The sequence below is a fragment of the Peromyscus californicus genome, unplaced genomic scaffold (assembly GCF_007827085.1).
Source record: "Peromyscus californicus insignis strain IS unplaced genomic scaffold, ASM782708v3 Scaffold_5__1_contigs__length_169319896, whole genome shotgun sequence".
Classification (NCBI taxonomy): domain Eukaryota; kingdom Metazoa; phylum Chordata; class Mammalia; order Rodentia; family Cricetidae; genus Peromyscus; species Peromyscus californicus.
Window position 1 is genome coordinate 130,363,025 of NW_026294573.1, and position 23,960 is coordinate 130,386,984.

Below are 23,960 nucleotides of genomic sequence, written 5' to 3' on the forward strand. Positions count from 1 at the left end.
TCCATGACTATTAAAAGTATAATAATGGATATTGGTAGGTTGGGAAAAAGAAACAAATCACTGATTCTGAAGCAATGCACAGAATTTCAAAATATTTCTTTTAATTTTATTTTTTTCACTCATGCTTTTCTCTTTATGGGTTAGCTTCAGGGGCAAATAGGATGTTAAAAGCTGTGTTGTTATTATTTCCCCCAAAATAACAGTCTTGGCTCAATTTCATAGCCTTAAGTCATGTACAAGGTTTGCATGTGCTGGGTTAAAGACTTAAACTTCTGTATGTGTGTGCACACATGCATGCATTTGAGGTTATTAATAAAACTTTTGATATACTTCTGGATTCACCAAATGTAGTTGGTTTTGACAGTATATTCTCTCTTTTCAACATTACCAGTGAAAAGATCACAGTTTTTTTTTGTCTAATCATGAAAATATAGCTCTTTGTAGCACAGTATCTGCTACATTTTCTATATAGAAAATATTTAAATATAAACGAACTTTATTAGAAAGTGTTTTCCTTCCCAAGACAGTCTCTCCTTCCTTGTTATACTTATGTACAGACTTAAGCACACTTTCCCATAGTTCCTTAAGCCATTGTAATCACCTACTTTGAGAACTATTCACTTAGGTCTTTGCCCACTTTTCAATTGGGTCATTTATAGTTTTGATAATGACTTGATTGGATTCTTTATGTATTTTGGATATTGGTCTTATGGATTACATGGTTTGCAGATGTTTTTCCCATCCCACAGTTAGTACTTGGCATTTGGTTGATTATTTTCTTATGAAGGATGTTTTCCTTTGAGACAATCCCATTGGTCTATTTTTGCTTTTGTTATATGCATTTTGGGGATCTCATCCAAAAACTTCATTGCCAGGACAGTGTCAAGGTTTTCTCCATTTCTTTCTTCTAGTGGTTGTGCAGTTTTAGGTCTTATGTTTAAGTTTTTAATTCATTTTGAGGTGATTATTATGTGCTGTGAGATGGGGTTCCATTTTTATTCTTCTGCACGTGTGTGTCTGTTTTCCCCAGCACCAGTTATTGGAGAGACTATGTTCCTGTAGTGTGTTTCTGGCAACCTTCGTAAGACCAGTGAACTATAAATGCATGGGTTTTTTGGGGGGTTCTCTACAATGCTCCAGTGGTCTGTTAGGTCTCTTTATGTGCTAGGAACACAAGGCTTTGATTCCTACAGCTCTTGTAGTTTGTTTTGAAGTCATATATAGTGTATGCTTCTAGCTTTGTTCTTGTGTGAAAATTTGTCTTGACTAGTTGGGGTGTCTTTGTTACACAGAGAGCTTAGTGTTTGCTTACTTTGATTTGTTTGTTTTGTTTTTTCTGTTCCTGTGAAAATGACATTGGAATTTTGATAGGGATTGCATTTTATCTGTTATATCACTTTGGGTTTACTGGACATTTAAATAATAGTAATCCTTCTGATTCATGAAAACAATACATTTCCATTTATTTGTGTCTCCTTAAAGTTTTTTTCACCAGTGTTTTATAGCTGTTAGTATACAGCACATTTATCTCCTTGATCAGATTCCTTCCCAAGTCTTACATTTTTTAGTGCTATGGTGACTATGATTTTCTTAAGGTCTTTTTGGATAGTTCATTTTCAGCCTTCAGAAATGCTGTTGGCTTTTGTCCGTTAGTTTTATGTTCCTGTATGTTGATCTGTACCTTTACTAAAATAAGTTGTTTGTTTTTTAAAAATGTCTTCGTGCATATAAGATAGAGAGACAAATTTTTTCTTTCTAGATTGACTATCTTTTATTTCTTTTCCTGCCCAGTTGCTCTGGAAGGATTTGCAGTCCTGTGAGGAATAGATGTATAACTAAATGCAGAGAGTTTGTTGCTTGGGCAATTCAGAGCTAAGACATATGGCCACGAGCTGAGCGAAAAACAGAGTTGTAACAAATAAGGAGAGTAATGGGAGATGGTTCCAATGTGAGGTCTTTGCCTGGAAAAGGACAGCAAGTTGTTTTATTGGGGAACCTGATATATGTTCACATAGGGAAACATCTTCATCACAGGTAGAGGCCATTGCATTCCTGAGTGTGTACTTGTAATCAAGGCCATCTTTCTTTATATATCACATATTTCCTTAAGTGACCAATAGGAATACCCCATAGTAAAGAATTTAGCATTGTAATAAGATTATGAGTAGGTCTTTCACTTAGGAGAGGTCTTGTCCCCCTGGATGCCTCCTCTTAAACAAACCAGGACCCTTGACAAGGACTAAAGGTTATCTCAAGATGTGCTACTTTCCCCTCCCCCTGCCACAGCAGCTTGCCCTTGGAAGTGCTTGCCTAGCAGCTGACAGAGGTGTTGTAAAGAAAAATTAAAATATAAAAATTTCAAGTAAGTGAATGGGGCTAGAAAACAGCATATTAAGTACTGCAAACCCAGGTTCGGAAAGACTATATATCATGCATTCTCTCTAGTGTGTCAATTCTGGCCTCTCTCAAATATGCATATCCAGATGGAAGTGGATCTCAGGAAACTAAAAGGGAGGCATTAAGGGAGGGAGGTAGTGAAGACAAATAGAAGAAAATAGAAGGGGGCCCACTGGGGACACATGGATGGAGCAGGGAGATGAGGGGGGAGTGGAGAATCCAACCAGAAAACAGCAGGATAGATATAGAAACCCTAGAAGGAAACCTGTAACAATGAAAGCTAATTTAAAAATTAAATATTAAGGATAGAAGTGGCAAGTGTGAATTTCTTCCCTACGTTTTGGCCTCACAGGAGAAGTTTTCAGATGTTCCCCTTTGAGGATACTGTTAGCTCCTGCTTCACACAGTCCTTGCTCTGGCGAGGTATATCCTTTCTATGCTAAATCTGCTGGGAGATTTTATCATGAAACAATGCTGTGTTCTGTCAAAAGCTTTCCCTATCTCTTGAGCTCATCTTACTTGTAATTGTTAATATGTTCATATTTCCTGATTTGTCAGTGTTGAACAGTCCTCTCCCCCTAGGATAAATCCCACTTGACCATGACAGATGTTTCTTTTTCGTGTCCTGTTGAAATTGTTTTTGTCAATATAAAAGGGGGAAAAAAATCCTCCAACTCTCACCTCAAAGGGGATAAGATTTTATTTTGGAGCCAAATATGAGTAAGCATAGCCTGGAATGGTTACCCCAAATACCACGTTATGGTGAGGTAACAGTTTAATGAAATTTTTATAGTAACATAAAAAAGTCATAAAATAACATACTTTTCCAAAAACTTGGTAGTTACATTGGGTAGGTGAGTTATGGCCAAGCTACAGGTCTTATGCTAGCTGATCACACTTTTAGCCCTTTAATTAATGTGACTAGGACTGTGTTTATACGTTCCAAGAGCAGTTTATCAGTTAGTCAAAGGATGTTTGGACCCACACAGAGGTAGACAAGAGATGGCTATTTAGGGCCTGGAAATAGCTCAAGATAACTTGTAATTAGGCTCTGGACCTGCAACATTCCAAGCTTCCACATCACTGAGTCCATCAGCCTCCGCAGGCACAGCTTCTTCCCAGGAATCCTTGTTCACAATTTTGTAGCATTTTGTTAAGGATTTTTGCAGCTCTGTTTATTAGTGATAGTAAACTGTGATTTTATTTTATTGTGGTATCCTCTTCTGGTTTCATAAACTGAATTTGGAACTATTCCTTTCTCTTCTTTTTTCTTTTATTTCTTCTTCTTTTTCTCTTTTTGAAGAGTTTGAGAAGGATTTGCCTTAATTCTTTAGGCATTTGTTAATGTTTATCAAAGAAACCATGGTTCCTGATGATAAGAGTTTTGAGAAATGAAAATCTTTATCCTGTGGTTGACACAGAAGGCTAGCTATTCTTATCTTCCATTGAGAAAGAAGAAAAAAAAAAAAGGAAAAGAAACAACTGACATGTAAAAAAAGTGCCTATCAGTGTAAGAACTCTTAAAATTTTGCAATCTGTTGCATATTGACAGTATTCAGTAATATCTGGATGTCTGAAGACAAGAAACATGTCTTGGATTGGTGTTTGTGTGGTCTTGGCTCAATCACCATATGATAAAATAGATACAAGCAGATATTCACTTGTAGGGCTAAGGATTAAAAAAAACAATTAACTTGCTTATTATCTAAGTATGTACTCTTTACAGTTTTTAAGTTGAAGTTTATTTTATTTTGTGAGGCAATGTCTTGCTCTGTAATCCATGCTGACATAGATCTTACTTTGTAGCCCAGGCTGGCCTCAAACTCACTAGGTAGGTTAGGCTGGCCTTGGACACAGCAATCCTCCTGCCTCTGCCTCCCTAGTTCTAGGATTATAGGCCTGTACTACCACACTGGCCTGACTATTATTAACCTCAATCGAGTCTTCAAATCATTATATGGAAAGTTTCAATGTAGCAAAAGACAAAACCTTATAGATTTTACTGTTGAAAATATTGAATTGACATTACTTTGTTGGGAAATCAAACGCTTTTTATAAATTGTGAATATGTGTTCAGTAAACTTGTGTTTACTTAACAATGTAGCTTGCCACTGTTCTACAGTTACATTTCCGTGTTTTAGTTACCGACAAGCATCAGTTCAAGCCAGAGCAAACACTGTACCGATTCCGTTATGACGACGGCACATTTTACCCCAGGAGTGAGATGCAGGATGTGATTTCGAAGGTAAGGTTGCCTTCAGCAGCGTCCACAGCAACACTCATATTGCCAAACGAGGTGAGGAAGAAAAGCTACTAAGAGACTTGAAAAAGTCTTCTAATAGAGAAAACTCTTAAGTTGTCACATGAACCGTCTTTGTCTTATCAAAATTTCTGAAATTTCAGTGTTGGGTCATTGGTTTTCTTCCCTGCTTCTAAGTGGAAGCAGAATCCCACTCAGAAGGTAACGGTCTTTGACTTTCACGTGGTGCAAACTCTGGTCAAGACATTTGTATAATTTTTAAAATCCACAAACATAAAGACTAACTTAATACCAGTTTTTATTTATCTTTGGCAATTTTTTATATTGAAATATATTGACCACACATTCTAGATTTATTTCTGTGTTAACTTTCTGTTTAAAGTATATCCTATCATTTATAATAAGAAAAATTTTTGGTAAACCTTCATATATGTCATACATAAATGACAAATTCACAGTACAATTCCATCCTGTTCTTCAGAGACTTAACTCCTATTTTTATCATGCATTTCAATATGTGGCTAGACTTTTAATTTTGTTGAGATTGTGTGATGACTCCAGGAGACGGAAAAAGAATAGATTTGTTATTCTGACAGTTTCCCAGCATGTACGTCTCCTGACTGATTTACCCACTTCTGACCTGTGTTTGTCTCACACAGGGTGTAAGGCTGTACTGTCGGCTTCATAGTTTGTTTACTCCAGTGGTCAGGTGAGTCTGCTTCTTATGGGGGCCATAAATGGAACAGTTAAGTTCCATCTTAGAACTTGGATTATTTCATTTTTAAGAAATTATTTATCTCAAATATTCCTAAATTTTTCTAGCACTATGTGTTCAGTGTCTTTTCCCTTTGATAGGATTTCAGAATTTACTTTACTTTTATTTCATACCATAATCTTCAGCTGAAAATGAAATAATCCATATTCCATTAATATTTAATAAATGGTAGTTACATGGCCTAGAAATGATTCAGAAATGCTATTTATTCTAAATATTCACAGCTAGAAAGATTTTTAGATTTTACACATATGTATATATATGTATATCTGAATGATTGAACATTGGATGTATATTTTATATTTCCTTTTGATAGACTTTCCCCTCCAAGATAATACCTTTATTTGAAAATTAAGAATTATTTTAGACTTACTAGACATAATTTTGGAGTTTATTAACTAACTCATTTTCAAAATAAATGCATGGTCCAGTTTTAAACAAATACATACATTTTTCAGTAATGACTGTAGAATCCAAATGTTTGCATGTATTGCTTTTATTTTACATGCTTAATATCAGTTATAAGGTCATATGGGGATGGATAGATAGATAGGTGATAGATAGATAGATAGATAGATAGATAGATAGATAGATGATAGGTGATAGATAGCTAGAGATTGTTTCCAGAAATTGTCATGTCTACATAATGGAATGCCCTCTTACACAATATAAGCATTGTGAGTAGGTCTTTCAGAAGAACCTGGTGTCTTCTTACCTGAATAAATGTTGTCTACTTTAGTAGCAGACCTCACAATGTAAAGTTGGGAAAGAGTGAGTGTGGACTTAATAGCATACTACTGCTGTAGATCTCTTCCAGATGTTTTGGACAAATTAATATTAAATACCTAGCAATTATATATCTTTTTTCCCTGCTAAACAAATAGAAAAGAGTAATAGCTAATTATTCATGTCATTTGCATATATAAAAATATTATATGCATGAAAATGAGTTCAGAAAAATATATTTTTTTCTATGAGATTTTTATATCAAGAAAGTTAGTCCTTAGGAACAGATAAGAAAGAATTTTTCTTTTTTTTCTGACAGTTTGCAAAGACTTCCATTTTCTCTTCTCTTTTTATCTGGACTACAAAATGAAATGGATTATAGATTTCTGCCCTTGTGAACAAGACCAGTCATGATCAGTTTTCCAAAGAACTTAGTACTTGTCTTCAGGTGACATACTGCGGTCTCCTTTGCCTACATTCCTACAGCTAGTATGAATCTTAGTTGGGATTTGCATCTGGCTCCTGGGCTCTTGAATAATCTTTATGCTAGCTTGTTTTTCAACTTTGAATGATTTCTCAGTCTGGAAAGTCTACTGAGCAGGGAGTCTGATATGAGAACCAGTCAATCCCCATATCCCCTGGGGAGGATGGGGAGCTGGTTTCATTGTTCCATGCTTTGCTGAGACAGATTGTGAAATAGACTGTCCCTGGATCTATTTCAGGCCTTTCAGGCCTGTGAATAACTACAGTGCATATTCCCCTGTCTTCTTGGAGAATGTAGAGGCAAGAGAGGCTATTGCTCTATTCTCCACACTTTGAGGAGAATTTTAGTAGCTATGACTTAGGGGTAGAAATTCTGTTTTCTTATTCCTCCATTAACGAGATGCCATTTTTATAGCTAAATCACTACCAAGTATGATAGCAGTAATAATCTTGTTTGCAAAAAAAAAAAAAATGTGAAAGAAGAAATGCCCTATTTTGGTACGTTGATGGGTCTGTCTTCTCTTCTATGAGCTGATAGATTTTTGTCTCATGTATACTTTGTTAACTTCTCTTACTTATACATACATTGGGTGATTGTAAGCGCATTGGTAGATTTTCCTGCTGTATACTGATACTAAATGGAAGGATTTGCCTGTGCTCACTTAGTCCCTTGCTTAACGTTCTTGCTTTTCTTCTTCCATTGTAGAGATAAAGATTACCATTTAAGGACCTACAAATCTGTGGTCATGGCCAACAAATTGATAGACTGGTTAATTGCACAGGTAAGGAGGCAAATAGGTGTTACTACGTTTCCTTCTTTCCATTTTACTTTGTGTGAATTGGGAGCTTTCAAAGAATTTAGTGCTTGCCTGCAGGTGACATAGTGTGATCTCCCTTGCCTACACTCCTGCAGCTAGTATAAAGCCGAATTAGGATTTGAATCTGGCTCCTGGGCTCTTGAATAAACTTTATGCTAGCTTGCTTTTTAAAAATAAGATGTTCCTATTTTGAAAATATGAGCTTAGTTTCATCAACAAACAAACAAACAAACAAAACCCACCAAGTATAATTTGAGGATCAATGAAGAATAGCTATGTTCAGACACTAACTTGTTTTGCACGCTTTTTCTACTGATTTGTTTTTGAGTATCTGTTCATTAGTCCTCTCAAATGAGTCTAATCTCCCATGTCATTTTCTGTGTGGGATTCCAGCTGGGCTTGGGCAATATAAGCTTTAATGTCTACAAAGTGCAGAGTGTATTGTTACTGTTGCTCAGCTTCACAGGCTCTTGTCTCTAACAATTGGTGTTGAGAAAGTTTCTGTGATTGGCTTATAGGTAGAACAGATTAACATGCCTGTCACAGTAGCTTTTCAAATACATACCTACTTGGTTTTTTTTTTTCATGATAGTTCAACTAACAAATACTTGGATATATTCTGCTGACCAAAGGCAAGACACTAAGAAAAGTTGATATACACTTGAACTGAACTTGCTGCTTGGGGCAGGGGTTTGTTTGGTTGGTTGAAATATAGTCATTACACATAAATATTTGAGTCAGTTTCATTAGCAGCCTTATTCTTTTGTTTGTATAAAAACATCATCAGTTTCCTTTCATAAATAGGTAATAAAACTAGATGTTTAATCTTAAATTGTCGACATGTTTTTAATATGTAAACACTGTTTTATACACACACACACACACACACACACACACACACACATACATACAGTTAGATTTTTATTGTTTTAGTATTGATTTCTAAACTTTTCAAGGCCACCTGTTTTTGTATTTCATTGAACATCAACTTTTACATTGAGAAGTTAATGTCATAGATAATCATATAGTAACTTTGGTAATACCCTGAATCACCTATCCAGTAGCTCTCCAGTGTGCTACTTTCTTTCTAACACTTTCATACCACTGGTTATGTGTGCAGCTGGGGGGGGGGGGTCTCTGTTCAGCAAGAGAATTCACATAGAATTCTGCTGTTCTAGAATTAATAGGAACTCATGCAATACCTGGTATATGGGAGAAGACTGAGGAAAGTGCATCTGAGACAAAACCTGATGCTAAATAAACATTTACAGTCTAACCCAGAAAGTGTTACCAACTTTATGGGGGAAAGTATTTGTGTTTTCTAAGGATAAACATTAAAGAAAAATAGGACACACTTCAGAAAGTCCTAAGCAAACTAAAATAAAGTATTTTTTGTCACTGTGGTGTCTGCTGAAATCTCCGAGGACATTGTCTCAAGCAGTCAGTATCCGAAGCCAGTTCGGCTAAAATTGAGTGAGGCAAGCTTGGACATGTCACTGCGTTTCTAGACTGTAGTGTTTTCAACTGTTTATCTTGTCCTAGAATAGACATGATGTCACCTTGCATCCGTCACTGCAGCTTCATGATTCTGATATTGTGAAACACATATGTTTAAGGCAGATATTCTCAGCTCTCATTGCTGAACTTCAAACTAGAACATCATGGGCTGCCTTGGGAGAGGAAGATGTAGCAATGGGATGACAAGGGAGCAAACTCCAGTGCTTAATGTAGGGGGAAGAAGAGACAAAGTAAGGCTCCCTTTCCACCAAGACTCGAATAGGACTTACTCTGCACATCAGTCAGTACTGACTGGATTGGGACAGCTTTATTGGATTGATTAGAGCAGGCTGCAGTGCAATGGTCCTTATGTTATTTTGAGATATCGTTGGATGTTGGAGATGTCTGCAGTGACTGATGTCATCTTAGAAAATGCAATGACTTTTGTTCTCTTCTGAATACTTGCCGGATTGATGCTCTTATTATAATGGTTTATAGTCAAATACCTCATTCCACTTGAAGTGAACTTCCTTCTGGATAAGCGCATTAATGTATTCCTAAAGCATTATGTGATTTGTTTATGTGTGATGTGCAGGCAGCATTTGTATTTTTTAATTAAACAAGTCCTTGTTACATCCAGCCCAAATAATTTTTTTTACACTTTTCATCAGTGCTTCCCAGATCTGAGTAGACCCAAAGGATTTTTAGAAGGTATAAGATCACTATAGTATTTCAGATTACATTTATACACTTTTCCTTTTAATGATATATTAGTCTTGGAAAATAACATGTAAATAATCAAAATAGCTAAAGCTTTCAGCACAAGCTTATCACTTCAACTAGCTATTGAAACAAAACATCAGGACAAGTGCAGGATGGTTCCTGCCTTCAAGAATCTGTTGATCTGTTGGGCTCCTTTTTAGATCTTCTGTAAAATTCTCAGCATCATCTTTCACAGAAGTCCTTATGAATCCTCCAGCTAGGCTCAGGGTCTTTTGATGTGCAACTAGTTCTCTGAGAGAATCAGGCTAATTAAGAATCTTAACTAAATTGTATAATGATACTTAACTAGGTACCACTTTATAAATGATCAAATCCTGCACAAGATCCAAATTAATGGAATGCAGGAATTTTTTTTTGTTTGAGGGTTTTAATGTGTGGTATCTTGAACTCAGTGCGATATTTAGAAATGAATAAATATGAATTTTCAAATGAAAGTATAAAATTTATCAAACACCTGGATTGTTGAAGATATGATGCCTATTTGCAGGTACATATTCGTTTGCTTTTGTGGACTACTGTTACAGTTTAGGGTTACAGTTGACACACCAGAGGTAAAAGTTTATCTTGGTGTTCTGTAGACAGGTAAAAGACATTGTATGTCCTGGCATTACCCTAGTGAAGGGGAGAGTGCCACTGACTGACTTCAGGCAATTGTAGGAAACTGGACTAAAGAAATAGGATAGGTTGAAAACTTGGAAAGTGAAGCTGTAGATGAATCAAACCAAGACTTGATCTTGAAAGCCCAACAGAATGTTTTTGTTTTGATTATTAAAGTTTTCATTATTAAAAGATCTCTCTTTAAAACTTTAGAACATGAAATTCCTGTGTAGTGCAGCTAAATTCTGCAACAGCTTATGTCAGAATGACTCCAGAAAAAATATGTTCATTTAGATAAGGGATAAAAAAACACCAAATTAGAGTGTTGATGATAGAAAAGAAATAGAAATGAAAGCCGATTTGATAGAGTGCTTAAGTGCTAAGAAAAGGACTATGGAAAATTACGTAATGTGTGGGAAATGTCCCTTAAACTATAAATCAGGTCCTTAAAGCCTCAAGTTGCCTATGAACGAACATGCACAATGATTTATCTTTTGATTAACAGGGTGATTGCCGTACCAGGGAAGAGGCAATGATATTTGCTGTTGGACTCTGTGACAACGGATTTATGCACCATGGTAGGGACTCTCACCTGCAGCCTCTCAGATGGAGTTCATTGTTTTGGGTCTCCTGGGGACATTGGGAGTATCTCAGTGCACCATGAAGGTCAAGGCAACCTGTCTGGGGCTTGTCATGGGTCACTGTTGAGTCACCACATCTGAGATTGATTTTGTTAATAGTGGCGTTTCTGTGGCAAATGACTGTTATCTACCAGTGTTTCCAGTTTTTCCTCTTGTTTTTCTTGATTGTGTTGACTCCAGAAGAGCCACGCTGAAACGTCAAAGTTTTATCTTCTTTTTAAAAGTCTCATGTATATCTCTTTGAATTCATTTTATATTAGACACATGATCTTGCCAGAATGACAGTATATAGTGGAACGCTTAGATAAGAGCATGTATAGTTAGTATTTATTGTTCATTTTAGGAAAACATACCCAAAATCATCTTACAGAACTACATCTCTGGAAATAAACATTTTTTTTTTTAGTTTACTAAAGATCCTCTTTTTTGCTTGATAACTTCAAGCAAATCATTAAACATTAGCGTTTTTTTTAATTTCTCCATCTATCAAATTAATGAGCCTTTCCCCTCCTCTCTATGCCATCTTACACAGTCTGGGCACCCAAACAGTCTTTTTTCAATTACTAATGCAATGTGATTCTCTATATATGTTTGACATAGCATTCACATTCATATATCAACTTTGTCTAGAAGGTTATCAATACCTATAAGAAAAAGGGTGTTGAGCACCAGTTACAGCCATTTTGGGAACATCCTTCCTCATCATGTGCTTCTTGGAGAATTCTGTCCCATGTACTTTAGCTTAGATCACTGTGAATGTTAAGATAGAGAAATACTGGTCCCTGGAGAACAAAATATTAATGGAAGAAATTACAATATTTTAAGAAATTAAAACTATAAAATCAAACTGACACCCCTCAATTCTTTTTCTCTTTAACCCAAAGCAACAACAAGCTATAATTTGATGTAAGCGTTTATTGCAAAATACTAAGTGATAACAAAAGTTAGCGTGACCAAAGTCTCCTGCCCAGATTTCTTGGTACTTCTGTTGGCCGCTATGGACAGGCTATTGGAGGAAATACCATGTGATCTTTGAAAAACAATTAGATCATGGAGGCAAAACTTAACTCAGTCCAAAGTGTTTTTCCTTGCTGTTGTTCACGGCGGCTCATGTTAGTTTTTATGGTGTGGTGGATGGCTTCATTTGTCACCATGTTACCAGATGCTCTTCCATCCAAAGATCACCCGTTCGCCCATCTGCTCCACATTATTTTCTGGAACTCTGTAAAAATAATGAAATAGTTGCCTCTTTGGATTGTTTGACGTATGCCAAGCTGTTTATATGTAGTACTTCATTTTAGGGAAGGCAGTATGAAGATTTCTTTCACCCTCATTTTGCAGATGAGAAAACTAAAATGCAGAGAGTTTAGGTAACTTTCTAATTTTCACACTCAGAATTGGCCCCAGACCTGGACTGATACATCACAAAGCTTAGTGCCCTGGGATCACAGCCTTCCTGTTACTGTGAGTCACCTTGTCCCAACAAGCACACTACAAGGTACTAATGACCAAGAATGAGAAATGCAGATTTCTCTTTTAAAACATTTTGGCAGCTGTCAAGCTCTTATTAAGTATACATTCTTATTCTCTGTAGTATAAACAAGGCAAACAAAACATAGATCAACATTCCTAGGGACTAAGGGAAAATATTAACATTTATGTAAAAGAGAAAAAAATTGACCTTTGCAGAAATAAGATTATTTGAGAATATTGTTTTAAAACAGAGAAGAGCTAGCAAGTCATGGAAACTAAAATCACATTTTACCCAGAGGACATATTTCTAGTTTGAAGTGTTGGATCAACTGTGACTCCTCACTGGGAGTTGCTCACACATAAAAAGATGCGATGCAACCCTTTTGCAGTTTCCCATGAAGATGCACTGCATTCAAAACATGTTTACGATGTTTTCTGAAAGTAGAAAATGCCCTAAGTGTTTATATTTAGAGTTTACGGGGTTTAGGAGTTACTATGTTTTCTCTCTTAAATTTAGATGTTCCATTTGGACAATGAAAGTCTAAGAAATGCAACACTGGAAAGATATTACTTATTTTAAAATACTAAATCTTGTAGATGACAGTAAGTTACAGGGAAGGGAGGCATAATTTATCAAAGGAATCTGAGGGGTATATGTGAGTATACCCCTTGTCCTAGGATGTACACCTGAGCTCATTGTTGGCAGGAATTCCCTGAGTGTGTGCTGGTGTGGAAAGTGAGCTTGAGACCCATATTTACTGAAATTACTTGAATCTCTCCATTTCTGCAGTCCTGGAAAAAAGTGAATTCAAAGATGAGCCTCTACTTTTCCGCTTTTTTGCCGACGAGGAAATGGAAGGATCGAATATGAAACACAGGCTTATGAAACATGACTTGAAAGTTGTGGAGAACGTCATAGCTAAGTCACTGTTGGTAAGCCGCCATGCCTTAAGTTTCCTTCGGGTATAGCGCTTAGCTGGCAAGCACGCTGATGCTTTAAATCGATTTCATTGGGATGCTTTCCTTGTTCTTTATCAATAACGTTAATATTTTACATTTCAGATTAAATCCAATGAAGGCAGCTATGGCTTTGGGCTGGAAGACAAAAATAAAGTTCCGATAATAAAGTTAGTGGAAAAGGGGTCTAATGCTGAGGTAATATAAATTAGCATTTTTGTTAAAAGTCTGTCATCATACAACATAGTGCCAAACTGAGATCGACCTTTATGTGTTTGTTGAAGGTTGTGTCTGTCTCTGAAGTTCTGTAAAGTAGTGTTGGATTTGTAGCAGCTGAGACTGTGTCTCAGTGATGATGGACTGGGGAGGTGGTGGTACTCCAGAGATCTACAGCTCCCAATTACCACGTTCCCAAGTGGCATGTTCTGTGACTTCAGGATCTTCCCAGTCATGAAATTTATCCTGGAGCTCTGTGGGAGCTATATAGGCTGTGACAACTGTGCTGTGTGTCACATGGCCATTGTGTTCAACCAAAGGCAGCATCTTCTGTCTTCCTCCTCCACTGTCTTCTCTGTGAATATGATTTCTATCAGTAAAGCAAACACTTTGGCTTTCTCATTGGATTAATGCCAATTGGCACTCTCTCACATCACTAGGTTTTTTAAACAGTGGAATCTTCTGATCATTGACTTCTTCACTGAGAAATAGTCACTTGATAATGGTTATCTATTAGGTAGCATTTTAGAGTCTGAGAGCATGGAAATGTAGAAAGCAGATGAAATACCATGTTCTGAGCTGGACTGATAATTTAGCCTAACAGTCTTTCTGTACAAGGACTTGAGTTCAAGAACCAAAACCCACACTGAAAAAAAGTGTGATGTGTGCAGTTGTAATCCTATGTTTGGGAAGTAGAGGCAGGTGAGCTCCTGAGGTCACAGGCTAGCTGTCCTAGGCTGCTTGGTGAATACCAGGCCAATGAGAGGCCTGTCTCAAGAAACAAGATGACAAGGTTGATATCACTTCAGGAACAACAACCAGGGTTGCCCTCTGGCTGCCACATGCATGTACATACATGTACACACATATGAACTTTCCTCCTTCTTCCTCCTTCACTCCCCTCCTCCCCCCTTTTCCCTCCTCTCCCCCTTCCCTCTTTTCCTTCCTCTTCCCCTTCCCTCCTTCCTTTTTTCTCTGTCTTCATGCGGCTTCCTTTTCAGTGCTGTGCCACAGTGATGTTGGATGTAAGACTCTTTACCCTGCTGTCTAGCTTACAAGATACCCAGCCCCTAAGCAAGCACCTCAGGATCTAGGTCTTTAATAAAAATGTAAGAACTACAGAAGTAGAACATACATACTTTTAAATCTGTTTACTGAAGTCAGTAACTAAAGGTCTTATCAAACACAAATATGCAAGATAAAGCTTTCTATCCAGCACCCCAAATGCAAATATATTACCGCTGGTTCAGTTGTACTCTGCTAGTGTATCTGATCACAAAATGACCGTGGTTAATGGTTCTCTAGGAGAAGGTCCTTCTCCTGGGCATTTTTAGAGGCTGATCTTAGGGCACAGCTTCATCTGACTCCACCGGAGACAAAATATACTGTCTCATCAAATAGCTGCAGTCCAAAACAGTGGGGGATTTATGTGCAGTCTTGCTGGTTAAGAACATCTGGGCTAACTGTAGGGGTATTGCTGTCCTTGTCCTTTCTCAGCATGGTGCATTGGGGTCAACTCTGCCCTTGGCACTTGCTTGGATTCCAGGCCACTCCTTCCATTCCTCGGTACTAGGCACATCATGCTGATGTAGGCTGTAGATTCATATTGTCTGTGGTCAATACATTCATATGTTCAGGGGGTGACATTTTCTAAGTTAAATAAATATATATGCAATATGTACATGTAAATACATATATTTATATAATATATAAAACATATGTAAAAGTAATTAACCTGGAGTTTGTACATTAAAGGACAAGTTTTTTTTTTTTTAAATTAAAGGGTCTGTTACTACAACACCAAGAAAGAGCCAAAGATGGGTACAGTATGCATGGGGGCGTGGGAAGGTTGATTTCAGTAAAGCTGGTCAATCCCATTCATGATGATGGCACAGATTGCTATGTTACTTCATTCATAGTTCTATTATATTGTGAATGTGTTCTCATGTCCAAATCAGTACATGCTGAGCCTTCCCCATGGTTCAGTTTTTGAAAACCTAAAGTATCTATTAAATTATCATCCTAATTCTTCTTGCCATTTCTTCCTTAGATGGCTGGTATGGAAGTTGGGAAGAAGATTTTTGCTATTAATGGTGACCTGGTTTTTCTGAGACCTTTCCCTGAAGTCGATTCTTTCCTGAAATCCTGCTTAAACAGCAGAAAGCCTCTGAGAGTCCTCGTGAGCACAAAGCCAAGGGAGTAAGTGATTCAGTGATACTTGGATGAGTAAACTAGTGGTGCTAACGGCCAGGTAGTCATTTATCATCAGCTTCCCCTGTCTGAACATGTGTGCCTTCTCAGCACCGTGAGTACAGGTCTTCAGATGACAGAGGACATTGCATTGTTTATTGGGATAGGTTCTCACTCCTGAATTGCATGGTGTTGGTGGCCATGACATTTTTCTTTTACTGTCCAAACTCTGCTGTTTTGGGTTATGTCGAGTTTGAGTAAAAAGTCATCTAGTAGATCACCTAAAACCCAGGAAGAAAGAGCTACATGTTTGGCTGTAGGAAATGTTGGTGATTAGACAGTCTATAACGTACTGCTCATCTGCATATAGTCCAATCTAGAAGGTACACCATACATGTGTATACTTAGGAAGACACCTTTTCCTTTAAAACAAAACTAACCCAAAGCTCTGTTGATCTCTCTATTATACATCTATATAAGTAGAGAACTACCGATGTTTGTGTTCATCTTTCCTCCTTATAACAAAAGAGCTGAGGGGACTTAAAGGGGTAGAGGAGTATTCTGTACATCCCAGTATTGACTCTCGAGCCTTTATTGGTAAAGACTTAAGAAACTTAGCTAAAAACTGTATTTGGCTGCAGAGGCAGAGGTGGTTCTGGCGGGACACAGAAGTCCCGTTAGGCCTTGGCCTGAGCAGAGGGGCTGTGATTGAGGAGCTGCGGTCTGTACAGAAACAGCAGATTCAGGCGCGTAGATCAGGCACGGTCCTTACGGAAACAGCATAGATTCAGGCACGGTCCTTACAGAAACAGCATAGATTCAGGCATGGTCCTTACAGAAACAGTGTAGGTTCCAGCTCGGTCCTTATTGGAAAGAGCGTAGATTCAGGCGTGGTCCTTACGGAAACAGCATAGACACGGTGCTTACGGAAACAGCGTAGGCGAGGTCCTTACGGAAACAGCATAGGCGAGGTCCTTACGGAAACAGCGTAGATTCAGGCGCCGTCCTAACAGAAACAGCATAGCCCGATGAAGGAAGGGCCTGTGTAGTTTCCCTGTTTTGCGATAGATAATAATTTAAATATTCATTTACTAGGATCTGTGTGCTATCACACTTATTCGTAGCCTTCTCGCTGAGGTGCAGGCCGTTATCATGCCTTCCTGATCGGCTCTGAAAACCAGGGGGAAGAGACTGTGCAAAGCAAGCGCCCAACTAAGAGTTTATTTTGTTTGTCTATATGGGAAGGACTCACCCTCTCCTGAAAGCTCTTTTAGGAATAAATGTCATCTTCATTCTCTCAAGATTTTCCATTCTTCATCTTTAATGTCTCCCGGTAGAATTCGATTTTTTTTTAATCTTTAAAAAGACTCTTTTCTGTCTATTTATTTGTTTGGGGATCGAAGGTGCCCCGGCCAGCGGGGTCCTCAACGGGGACCTGAAGGGTGGGTCAGCAAATGAGAGGGACACGAGACACAAAGAATGAGAGCAAGACAGGATGTCTGATCAAGCTCCAACGTTTTATTTTTCTCTTAAGGCATAAGATCATAAGATCTCCAAAGATCATGTTTTTATTAGAGTTTAATCACATTTAATTAGAGGAGTTCTGTTTTTTCCTCTTAAAATGGATTTCATGCTGTTGTGTATAAATTTTTTGTAAAAAGTACAATGATTTTGAAGAGTGAAAATCAACTTCATATAGCACAGAATGGGCAGAACATACCTCAGCAAGGGAGGCTAGTGGGAATTAAGCATCACCTAATATTCTGGATTACTGGGAGGTGATATGTAGAACTTGATTGCTAATTGATGGAGGATGGCCCAGCCCTCTGAGTTGTGCCACCCCTGGGCAGGCAGGTCTGGCTCGCATAAGGAAGCTGGTAGAGCAGAAGCATTAAGTAAGCCTATCAATGGCATTGCTCTGTGGTCTCTGTTTTAGTTCCTGCCTCAGCCTTTGCTGTGGCTTCCCTTGGTAATCGACAGATTGACAGTGACCTGTAAGATGGATTCAGTATCTGCTCTAACTTGCTTTTGGTCTTTTTTTTTTTTTATTCCAACAACAGAAACTATTGGGATAGAACTTGTTAGCTCTTTAATCTCCATCAGCATACTACAAAATACGTTCTGACAGTGATAACCTCCAACAGTTTCTATGGCACTTTTTGCAACAGAGACTTTAAGGAGCTTCTCCAAACCCATGTTTGCCCAGCTACAAAGTACAGAATAAGGACTCAGAGCTAGTTTAGTTGTCCCCATTGCCTCTTGTTTTCCATGGATGTAGCTATGTAAGAATTGGCCTAGTGTGGACGCGGCATGGCCTTCCTGCTATGTGCATCTCATGTTGGGGGAGGGACCAGTGTTGTCTCCAAGGGCTTCTCACCCAGTGGCGTTCTCCGGTAGACCCTCTCTAGTTTCCAGTTTCCTCTGATCTTGACCCCAGCAGCAGTCTCCCTCCTTATGCCCCGGAAATAGGAGAATTCAGTTGCACAATAGTAATAGATGAGGCAATGAATGGTCCAGATAGAACCAGTGGGGAAGCAAGGGATGCTTTCTAGAAAAGATCAGCCTGAGCAACAGAGGGGCTTAGATTTCTCTTCTACCCGTTATCTTCCCGTTTCTTCCCCCAGAGTGGACGTGTCTAGGAGGTAGGGGGGCTTCCACAGAAGTCCCTGTCGTACAAAATTTTATCTGATACAAGTAGATGAATGAGATGCAAGAATATCCATAAGAGATTTAATGCCCAGGAAGTTAAAAAGTCCAGTAGGGAAAAGGTCAGCAGCACGGCTCGTGCTCCCTGGTAAGGAAGTCTCTGCAGTTCTTTGAGCTGATGTAGCTGGAGTTGGCCACTACCACCTATTGTTCTTTACATCCTGTTTTGGGGGCCCTGGGCTGGCCCATCTGGAGTCTACCCCCACCATTATATTTACATCCTGTTGAGGGCCCTGCATTGTCTCAGCTGGAGTGGCCACTACCTCCTAATTTTTCTTATGTTCCATTCTTGGTGTGGGTATTGTTGGTTAGTCTGTCCCAAGGCTAAATTCTTGCCCAAGATCTCAGGTTGTATGTATGTATTGCTAGAGGAACACAGGTATAGATGACTGTTGTCAAAACCTGTTGTGGCTTTTACGGTTGTCTCAACTTATTTTCTGGTTACGTTTAGGACAGTTAAAATCCCAGATTCTGCAGATGGACTGGGTTTCCAGATCAGAGGCTTTGGCCCGTCGGTTGTGCACGCGGTGGGAAGAGGTAAGACATTCCCCTGGTATGGGAAACTGCGCTCTCCCATGTTTTGGCTGTTCCAGCTGAAATGGGTTTAGAATACATCATCATAGTGTTAGGGATCATCTCCTCTCACTCTAGGAACTCAATGAAAGGACATTCTGGACATCATATGTGAAAAAGTAAAACCTCAAAAACTCAAATGGGGTTCGATCACTCACATATACATTACCTGCATCCAGGAAAACCGGGACAGAAGGGTTGCTGGAAAGTTGAGGCAAGCTTGGGCTAGAGCGAGGCCTTGCTCAGAAAGCCCAAAGAGAGGCTACAGAGGGCTCAGGAGGTGAATCACTTCCCCACAAACACGAGGTTGTGAGTTCAGATCTCCAACATCCACATTAAAAACAAAATGCAAAAAAGACCTTTGTGTGTCAGCACGTGCCTGTAATCCCAACCCTGGGGAGGTAGAGACTGGAGAGTCACCTGGGCTTGCGTGCTGTCTAGGACAGCCCGATGGCAAATCCTGGGTTCAGAGAGAGACCTGGCTTAAAAACTAAGGTGAAGAGATCCAGGAAAGATGGCTAATATCAACCTTTGGCTTGCATGCACACACACACACACACACACACACACACACACACACACACAGACACACACACACACAACACACACACACACAAATAAATAATTAAACAATTAAATAGGACCCTGGTATTCTTAAGCATATTTATTGCTGTTACAAATTTGATTGAAGAATGACAACCCAATCATAATTTTTTGTATTCTTTAGTTTAAACTAATGATGACTTTTAAGGTTATTTATTTATATTTTCCTTAGCAGCAAATAAATGTTGGAGTTTTGGTCAATCATTAAAGAATGTGAGTTTCCAGGCTTTGTTGAGAGTCCTGTGGGCTTGATACCCAGTTGCTATATATTTCCTTCAATTTTTTTCCTTTGAGTCCGTAATAAATCTCACCATGAAATTCATTCTAAATCAAATAATTGTAGTGACTAAAACCCTGTGTGCATTTTACTTTACTTCTTTGAAAGGCAAATAAAAAACCAAAAAGCTCTTGTGATGTGTATTTTTATTTTGTCTTGACACCAGTAAAGGGAGTAGAGATTTCCCAGTGTTGCACATAATAAGTAGCCTGGCTGATGGAGCAAGAAGGGCCTTTGTGCACTGAGAAGTCTCACATTTATCTAATAAGGGGGAGGTGGCTGTTTGCAGTTCAAAAAAATGCAAAACATCATAATGTGATCACTCAAACATGAAGCAGGAACTTTTTTTAACTTTTTAAAAATTTTTTTAATAACACTCATGATATTCCATTAGTTACACTCATGATATTAATTACATTTGTGGTATTCATTGATTACATTCACAGTATTCATTCAATAACTATATTTATGATATTAATTAATTACATTAATTGTATTGGTTTATTACATTCATGACATTATGTCCTGATACTACTGTCCACTTGTGGGGCTTTTCCATCACACAAAACAGAGATTCTGTACTTAGGAAATCATTGCTCTATATTCCTTTCTTCTCCATCTTGAGATAATGTCTAATCTTTCTGTCTCTATGAATTTATATATTCTATATATTTCATGTAATACATTTCCATAGTATTTGTTCCTTTTTTGAATGTAAAAGCATTTTATGTACAACTACAGGAGAAATAATACACAGATAGCTTGAACATAAAAACAGGTTATAGCTGGGCGGTGGTGGCGCACACCTTTAATCCCAGCACTCGGGAGGCAGAGCCAGGAGGATCTCTATGAGTTCGAGGCCAGCCTGGACTACCAAGTGAGTTCCAGGAAAGGCGCAAAGCTACACAGAGAAACCCTGTCTCGAAAAATCCAAAAAAAAAAAAAACAAAAAAAAAACAAAAACCAAAAAAACAAACAAACAAAAAAAAAAACAGGTTATAATTCAAAAGTCTAATGTTATTTAAAACTGGAAAATATTTTCTCTGTAGAAAATAGTAAAAATAATAAAATTTCCCAATAAGCCAAATAATAGCTGAATTATACATATAAATATTGATTAGATTCTGGATACAGAAGAAACCTATCTTTATCTGTTCAGAGAGCTATGTTTTACTTAAGTTCTATAAGTGAGATTCTTATTCATCTTCCTCTTCACTGTTTGATTTACGGCAGACATTTTTCTATAGGCTAATCCATAATCTAAAAAGATTTTATACTCCCCTCCTGAAAGTACAGCCAGCATTTTCTTTCATCAGCTTGATATGGTACAAATTCTTATCCTAATAGTGAAATGTTTCACTAAAGCTTGCCTAGTGATTGAGTAAAACCAAAACTTATTATAAGCCACAGTCATCCTAGGGTCCTCCCTGCTAGGTAGTCTCCCTGGATCTGTGGGTTGCAGTCCGATTGTCCTTTGCTTTATATCTAGTATCCACTTATGAGTGAGTACATACCGTGTTTGTCCTTCTGAGTCTGGATTAACTCACTCAGGATGATATTTTCTAGTTCCTTTCATTTGCCTACAAATTTAATGATGTCCTTGTTTTTCTCTGCTGAGTAGTGCTCCATTGTGTATGTATACCACATTTTCTTAATCTGTTCTTCCGTTGACCGGCATCTAGGTTGTTTCCAGGTTCTAGCTATTACCAATAATGCTGCTATGAACATAGCTGAGCATGTATCTTTGTGGTATGATTGAGCATTCCTTGGGTATATGCCCAAGAGTGGTATGGCTGGGTCTTGAGGTAGATCGATTCCCAATTTTCTGAGAAACCGCCATACTGATTTCCACAGTGGTTGTACAAGTTTGCATTCCCACCAACAGTGGAGGAGTGTTCCCTTTGCTCCACATCCTCTCCAACATAGACTGTCATTAGTGTTTTTGATATAGCCATTCTGACAGGTGTAAGGTGGCATCTCAGAGTCGTTTTGGAGGCATCACCATCCCTCACCTCAAGCTCTACTATAGAGCTATAGTAATAAAAACAGCTTGGTACTTGCATAGAAACCGACATTTAGACCAATGGAATTGAATTGAAAACCCTGACATTAATCCACACCCATATGAACACCTGATTTTTGACAAAGAAGCCAAAACTATACAATGGAAAAAAGAAAGTATCTTCAACAAATGGTGCCGGCATAACTGGATGTCAACATGTAAAAAATTGCAAATAGATCCATATCTGTCACCATGCACAAAACGCAAGTCCAACAGGATCAAGGACCTCAACATAAATCCCAGTTACTCCGAACTTGACAGAGGAGAAAGTAGGAAGTACTCAAATGCGTTGGCACAGGAGATCACTTCCTAAATATAACACCAGTAGCATAGACACTGAGAGCAACAATTAATAAATGGGACCTCTTGAAACTGAGAAGCTTTTGTAGGGCAAAAGACACGGTCAATAAGACAAAAAGACAGCCTATAGAATGGGAAAAGATCTTCACCAACCACACATCTGACAGAGGACTGATCTCCAAAGTATATAACGAACTGAAGAAACTAAACATCAAAATAGTGAACAATCCAATTGAAAAATGGGTTACAGAGCTAAACAGAGAATTCTCAACAGAAGAATCTCAAATGGCTGAAAGACATTTAAGGAAATGCTCAACATCTTTAGTCATCAGAGAAATGCAAATCAAAACGACTCTGAGAAGCAGGAACATTTTGAAAGGGCATTGCTATCACAACCAATTAATTTTATATTACAAAATAATGTGTGTATGATTAAAAAATAAATTTTCTTTCAAAGAATTATCTTTTACTTAGATTTTCACAATGGTTGGATGAACATTTAAGGCCTTTCCAATAGCCCTTCAATACTGTAGAACAGAAGTATGCCAAGACATCACATATTACTTCTGTTTTCACTAACCTATCAGAAGTTAGTCTCATGCCTGGGGACAGTCACTGTAAGCCTGAATATGTGTAGCTGTGGCCCTCATCACTGTCTTTTGAGTGGATAGCCACTGTATTCCTGCTTTTTGTTTCTTAAATAGGGAAGGCGGGTGTGGGGGGGGTGGGCTCTTGTGTCTTTCCTCACAGATTTTTCTCCCCAGTGGTGGTTCATTATCAAACAAATTCTGCCACAAGAAAAGGTCACTGCAGTCACTCTGCCAGTATTACTGCTTCCAGGCCACTAGAGTTCAGCCTTGGATCAGTCTAAGGACTGTCTTAGCTCTTTCTGCAGAATAGCTGGGGAAAACAAAACAAAACAAAACAAAAAGATGAAGCAACACAACACAAATCAGCTCACCAGTCTTCCAGAGTTACAGAGTGTGTTTCCTGGCTCACTGTCTGTCCTCCTGGGCCCTTATCCTTATTCAGCTGTCTCTTCACATGGTCCTGCTCTGATGAGTCTTTTCTCCTTCTCACACTTGCCTCCTGATTCCCAAGATACACTTCTTTCTCACCTCACTGACAGACTCAGGCTCTAAGACAGGTGTCCCTCAGCATCCTCTAAGTATAATAAAGTTCAGACTCCAGCATCTTCACTCCAAGCAGCTAGGACTCCTGGGAGAAAAGGTTTGCTCTGTGGCTTTCCCAATCTGACTCATCTCACCCCCTGCACCAAATTCTTAGCTCACTACCCCCCCACCAAAAAAAAACCACCATTAAACTTGCACAAGGACAGAACTGCTCGTGTGTCCAGGTGGTCGGGTGATTTTCTGACTTAGAGCCTTGCTCTCTGCCGAAATGGCCCTCCTCGCCTGAGACTCAATTCAGTGCAGGAAAACCATTTCTTTGAACCTTAGAAGGGACTGAACAGAGACAAAAAGGTGTATTCTTAAGTTTAAAATATGTGTTTATTATTACTTTATGGGTGCATTGCTTGCAATGGAAATCTGTTTTGCTAAATGATAAGTTTTGTGGGTACTGCTATGATATATATATATATATATATATATATATATATATATT

General features: G+C 38.3%; 1 protein-coding gene across 2 annotated transcripts in view; it reads left to right on the plus strand.

The window, feature by feature from the left end:
- Positions 1 to 23,960, plus strand: part of Prex2 (phosphatidylinositol-3,4,5-trisphosphate dependent Rac exchange factor 2) — a 308,185-nt gene that overhangs the window by 115,429 nt on the left and 168,796 nt on the right. For both annotated transcript variants that reach the window (XM_052715840.1, XM_052715841.1), the window contains 8 exons: positions 4,539 to 4,642; positions 5,317 to 5,366; positions 7,348 to 7,423; positions 10,842 to 10,914; positions 13,241 to 13,383; positions 13,513 to 13,605; positions 15,674 to 15,822; positions 18,971 to 19,056. In XM_052715840.1, the coding sequence (XP_052571800.1) occupies positions 4,539 to 4,642; positions 5,317 to 5,366; positions 7,348 to 7,423; positions 10,842 to 10,914; positions 13,241 to 13,383; positions 13,513 to 13,605; positions 15,674 to 15,822; positions 18,971 to 19,056 (774 nt within the window). The remainder of the gene's footprint in view (positions 1 to 4,538; positions 4,643 to 5,316; positions 5,367 to 7,347; positions 7,424 to 10,841; positions 10,915 to 13,240; positions 13,384 to 13,512; positions 13,606 to 15,673; positions 15,823 to 18,970; positions 19,057 to 23,960) is intronic.